This window comes from Mesoplodon bidens (genome assembly GCF_964165515.1).
Source record: "Mesoplodon bidens genome assembly, chromosome: 18".
NCBI lineage: Eukaryota > Metazoa > Chordata > Mammalia > Artiodactyla > Ziphiidae > Mesoplodon > Mesoplodon bidens.
The window spans coordinates 54,781,076-54,787,075 of record NC_138175.1 but is presented as its reverse complement, the minus strand read 5'-3'; the positions used below and the strand labels follow the sequence as shown (position 1 = coordinate 54,787,075).

At 54.6% G+C, this 6,000-nt stretch overlaps 1 protein-coding gene across 1 annotated transcript; it reads left to right on the top strand.

Annotated features, from left to right (window-relative positions):
- The first annotated feature begins 3,494 nt into the window (after window positions 1-3,494).
- KLK4 (kallikrein related peptidase 4) lies at window positions 3,495-5,513 on the top strand. Its single transcript, XM_081216242.1, has 4 exons — window positions 3,495-3,534; window positions 3,958-4,208; window positions 4,296-4,432; window positions 5,059-5,513. Exons 2-4 carry the CDS (start codon window positions 4,019-4,021, stop codon window positions 5,209-5,211), a joined length of 480 nt encoding a protein of 159 aa, XP_081072368.1. The 5' UTR covers window positions 3,495-3,534; window positions 3,958-4,018; the 3' UTR covers window positions 5,212-5,513.
- Window positions 5,514-6,000: the final 487 nt, after the last annotated feature.

The following is a 6,000-nucleotide window of genomic DNA, read 5'->3' as shown; positions in this document are numbered from 1 at the left end:
TGTTGCCACCTCCCACCCCCGCGCCGGTCTCTCTGCTTCCATCTCACCCTCTACAATCATTCTCCACGCGGGATGTTTTTGAAACATAAATAAAATCGTCCCCTCCTACCTCGTGCTTAAAATCCATTGCACTGAAAATAAACCCAAACTGTTTCCCCTGGCATGCAAATCCCTGCACAGTCCGCCCCGTTCCTCGCCTTACTCTGTCTCGTACACACCAACTTTCTCTCCTCTCTCTTTCTCTCTCTCTCTCTCTCTCTCCCTCTTCCCCAGGCTTCCGGGGGATCTTACTTCCCCCCACCAGGGATTGAACCGGGTCCACCTCAGTGAAAGCGCCACGTCCTAACCACTGGACCTCCAGGGAATTCCTCCAACTTCTCTCTTTTTCCTGCAAAGCTCACTGCCTCTCAGCCTCAAAGTCGACCCCTCTGAGACTCCCCGACCACCCCCTCATCTGCAGCCACCCCACCCAATCCCGGTCACTCTCTAGTATCACCCGTGGTCTCTGCACACACATTACTACCAGATATTTGCTTGTCCCTGTAGTTTTTCTGTTTGTCATGCTCCCCCGCTGGGACGTGAGCCCCAGGAGCGCCGGAATTTGCTTGTCCCTTCCCGCATCTCAAGTGCGGACAGCAGAGCTCAGAGCGTGACAGGTGCTCTTTGTTGAGCAAAGACTTCAGCCTGCTCCCACTGACTGGGCACCTAGGACACTCCTGGCACTTTGTCCGGGCGTTCTCACTGCATTATCTCTTTGGATGTATTTTGGGAGAGAGGAAAAATGGTAACTCCCATTTTACAGATGGAAAAACGGAGGCTCACAGGGGTGCAGTCACCGGCTCAAGGTTCCAAAGGTAGAACGTGATGCTGGGGATTTGAATCCGGGAAGTTTTGCTGGGGAAGCACAGCCGGGAGAGAGAGGAAGGGAGGGAGGGTGAGAGAGATTTAATGAGAGAGAGAATAAGAAAAAAAGAAAATGAGAGATAGAATGTGTGTGTGTGTGTGTGTGTGTGTGAGAGAGAGAGAGAGAGAGAGAAGGAGGGAGGGAGAGGGAGGGAGGGAGGGAGAGGGAGAGAGAGAGAGAGAGAGAGAGAGAGAGAGAGAGAGAAACCTGACAGAGAACCAAGAAAGAAGGGAACAGTGAGGCCAGGGTCTCCCAGCCCCTCTGGCTCCCTGGCCGCAGCCGGGCACAAGGCAGCCTGAGAACGCTGAGCTGGAAGCTGGGAGCACCTGACCCCAGGAATGTGTCCCTGGGGGACGGGCCGGCCCAGCTGGGGATGCTTATAAGCCCCATCGGGGCCCCTGTTGGATGTAGCGGGCAGGAGCTCAGCCCAAAGCAGGATCCGGGAGCCCAGAGAGAGCCAGGTGAGTGGCCCCCAGGCCCCCCCTCACCGCCCCCTAAGAGCACGCGGTCTTTGTGACCCACTGTCTCTACAGCTTCGTGCCCCTGTGATTCTCAGCATCCGGACCTTGTGTCTCTAGGTCTCTTCTCCAAACAGGTCTCTAGTTAGGAGTGTCTCTCCAGTTCTCTCTGTCTCCCCTGGTCTCTCTATTTCCCTGAATCTCTCTCTCCCTGACTCTGCCTCTCAGCCTGTCTCCGATGATCTCTCTTAAGTGCTCCACCTTCCCTCCATCCCTGAGAGTCCAGTCTCCTCCATCCTCCCACCTCACCCAGTTTATAGACGGAGAGACACTTTCTCCATCCCTTCCTCTCCACCTAGTCCTCTCTCTCTCTGTCTTTCCACTTCACTCTCCCTCTCTCTTTTTCTCTCTCAGCCTCTAAATCTCTCTGGGCTGTGGGTCTCTGGGCCATGATCACAGACCCTATGGCATGTGTGTGTCGGGGGAGGGGTGGTATAGGTCCTTGTTTGCCCAGTAATATCCTGGGAGGGCAGGAATGGAGAAAGAAAGAGACACATGCACGGCCCCCAGACTCACCTGAGACTGACCCTCATGCAGGTGCTGAAGGATGTCCAAGGCAGGAAAGCCCTGGGGCTGGTTCCTGGGCCACCTCCTCCTCAGTGTCACAGGTATCTGTGTGTGTGTGTGTGTCTGTCTGTCTGTCTGTGCCTGAGGCGCAGTGTTTGTTACGGTGCAGCCATGACTCAGTGTCCTGCTGGATGTGCCTGAAGCTGCGTGGGTGACAGTACTGTGTGACCGTTGCTCTCCAGATGCACACCTGGGATTCCTTGTATCACAGAGAGTTTGCATGTGTGCTGCCTGTGTACTGGGTGGGTGTGGCTTTGCATGCCTCTGTGTGGGACATAGTATGACACGGTGTGTGGTCGTGCCCGTGAGAGTCGGTGCGTGATTGGGTGAACAACTCTGACAATCTGTGCCTCTGAATACCCTGCAGAGTGGCAATGCTGTGAGGACCTGAGTGCTGATGCTGTGAGGACCTGGGGAGCCTGGGGTGCCGCTGAAAGGGAGATGGTGCTTCTGGGGGAGTCACCCATCGCTGGCAATCTGTGCCTGCTTCCTGGGTCTCCGATCCTTGGGCCCCCAGACAGCCACATCACGGGACGGTGTGATAGGGTTTCTGTGTGAGCTGGCTTTTTGCTGCTGTGGTGGAGGCTGAGCCAGGGAAGGAGAGACTTGGAGGGCCACAGAGTGTGGCACGGCCTCGAGTGTCTGGCTGTGGCGCCTTGCCTCTGCCACCTTGTGTGAGGGGGTCTACTTGTGCTGGGAGGCTCGTAGCCCCAGTAGTGCACTGTCGAGGCGCGCGCGCGCGCGCGCGTGTGTGTATGTGTGTGTGTGAGAGAGAGAGAGGTGACACGTGGGTCCCAGAGATCTATGTGACACACTTACAGCTGAAAGTCTCCTCTTGACAAGTGACCCCGCCTCCTATACCCTGATTTCCGCCTCTTGAATCCTAACCCACCCCAAGGAATCTGATCCGTGGAGTAAAAGGCCTGCGCTGTGATCCCGCCCCCTTCTCACTCATTCTTGATTCCGCCCCTAAGAGCCTGACTGCCCTCAGGATCCCTGACTCCATCCCTGCGGTCCTGACCACACCGCCTGCACTGTGACCCCGCCCCCAAGTGGCCTAGTCCTGCCTCCTGAATCTGTCCCCCAGCCCTGACCACGCCCCCCTGGACAGAGGTTTTCCCCCCACCCCCCACCAAGCTCTCACCCTGGTTCCACCCTGAGCCCATCCCCCTGACCTCGGAAGCCCTGATCTAGCTCCTGCACCGTGGCCACGCCCCTGGTCTGTGGTCACGCCCCCGAAAGCCGGAACCACGCCCCCAGGAGTAAGCGTCCAGCCTTCTGGGCCTTTTCCCCAGGCCTGACCACGCCCCTGCACCGAGCCCCGCCCCCAGAAGCCCCCGTTCCCCTCTGAGCCCGTCCCCCAACCCTGAATCCGCCCTCAGGATCCCTCGCCTGGGGTGGAGGCAGCCACATCATAAACGGCGAGGACTGCCACCCGCACTCGCAGCCTTGGCAGGCGGCACTGTTCTTGGAAAAGGAATTTCTCTGCGGGGGCGTCCTGGTGCATCCTCAATGGGTGCTGTCAGCCGCACACTGTTTCCAGAAGTGAGTGCAGGGTGGGGCGGGGACGGGGGCGGGGCCTGGGTCCTAGGGAGGACCCGGATGTATGGTGAGCTGAGGGGAAGCGCTTCATAGGTTCAATCTCTGGGTACTAAAAGTGAAAATCAGTGTGAAGGAAGGTTCTGCGAGGGAGACGGGAGCTATGTGTTGCTTTGGAAGGACTCCAGAGTCCTGGGTTGAAATCCCAGCTCAACTGCTGAGTTACTAGTGACTTAAGGCAAGTTCTTGACCCTGGATTATTGATTGTGCCTTAGGTTGGGTAGCTCTTAGCGCAGTGCTTAGCAAGGAAGACGGGGCTAGGGTAAGGGGCTGGAGATGGGGCTGTGGTTGAAGGCAAGAATGGAGATAACGGTGTAGTAGCCACAGAGCTCTTCTGTCCCCACGCCACCCCCACCCTGTGGCCCTCAGTTCCTATACCATCGGGCTGGGCCTGCACAGTCTTGAGGACGACCATGAACCAGGCTGTAAGATGATGGAGGCTCACCTCTCCATCCAGCACCCAGAGTACCACAGAGCATCTTTTGCCAACGACCTCATGCTCATCAAGTTGGAAGAATTGGTGCCCCAGTCTGACACCATCCAGAGCATCAGCATCGCCTCACAGTGCCCGACCGCTCGGGATTCTTGCCTCATTTCCGGCTGGGGTCGGCTAGCGAATGGTGAGCTCGGGAGTGTGGATGTGTCCGGCCTCTCTGAGGGGTTTCTCTGCCCAGCCAGAGAGGCTAATCCGATGCTCTGCGTCCCAGGCGGACTGCCCAGAGTGCTCCAATGCGTGAATATCTCAGTGGTGTCGGAGGAGATCTGCAGTGAACTCTATGCCCCGGTGTACCACCCCAGCATGTTCTGCGCTGGTGGAGGCCAGGACCAAAAGAACTCCTGCCATGTGAGAGACGGGAGAAGGGAAGAGGGGAGAAGATCCAGGGAGAGATGGAGAAGGGAGGGGACAGGGAACCGTGGTAAGAAACAGAGATATGGGAAGATAGTGTGACAAACGGGGAGAGAGGCTGAAAGAGAGAAATCGACACGGGAATAAAGAGAAGCAAAGAAAGACAGAAACAGAAGTAGAGAAAGACAGATTCAGTAAGGCAGAAACACACATACACACACGCACACCCAGAGAGAAACAGATACACAGACGCATAGAGATGAAATGCCAAGTGAAATAGGAAAAAAAAAACAAAAATAAAATATACAAAGAGATGCAGAGAGGCACAGAGACTCCAGGAGTCGTTGAGACAGAGAAATAAGCTACAGGGGGAGAAAAAGAAGGAGGGACACAAACAGAGACAGAACAGTAACAAACCCAAGAGAATCTACCAGCTGTTAGGATGTAGGGGAGCAGAATTGGTGCGGTCAGGGCTCTAGAATGGAACGTTTAAGGAATATGTTGCTATCTTTTTTTTTTCCCCCTCTCCTGCATTGCTTCTCCTCATTTGGTTCCTTTCTGATCTCACATCTATCTCCATCTCTCTGTGTTTTGGATTCTCATTCTCTGTCTCTCCACAACAGGGTGACTCTGGGGGCCCCCTGGTCTGCAACGGGTCCCTGCAGGGCCTTGTGTCCTTTGGACAATCCCCGTGTGGCCAGCCCAACATGCCAGGCGTCTACACCAACCTCTGCAAGTTCACAGACTGGATACAGAAAACCATCCAGGCCAGTTAACTCCAGGGACTGGGACCCATGAAATTGAACCCCCAAATATAAGCTGCTGAAGAGATTCAGGAATCTGGGTTCCCAGTGCCTTCCTCTTTCAGACCCAGGAGTCTAGACCCCCTCCCCCATCCCCAGTAGTCCAGTCCTGCTAAGAGTATCTTCCTGTACACAGTGCCCCCTGGTGGCACAATGTTGACCCCGCCTTACCATTGGTAGAGAAAGTTGGGTTTTCACCGTCATTTGTCCCTTCCTCTAAGCCTAGAAATAAAGTCTAAGAGAAGCACGGGCTCGGCTCAGACTCTCCTCCTTACTTCCCTTCCCATCCAAGGGATTCCAGCAAATAGCTTTCCTTCCTTGTGCCTCAGTTTCCCCATCCGGGAAATGGGAGCCTTGACCAGGAGCGCCACAGGATCCCCAAGGAACGAGACATAGCTGGAAGGTTAAGAGAACTGATTCTGTGGATGTTGTCCAATTTCTGAAAAGTCAAATCAGCAAACGGCAAATTAATGGGATTTACTTATTTAGTTTATGTAGCTTTCACTGACTTATTTTGGTTTCGTCTTCTTAAATGCATTTTTAGAATTCTTGATTTGTAGCTGCCTCAGGACCCTCCTGCTGTAGCTGGAGACTGGTGGGAAGAATCTGGGGGGTGACGGGGAAGGGGGGTTCTGAGGACAGAGAGAGGGGAAACTGGGGACCCAAGAATATAAGGAATTGTTATTATACCATAATAATTATTATACTAAATAGAATATACTGATGAGAATTTATATCCATAAATATATTCATAAATATACT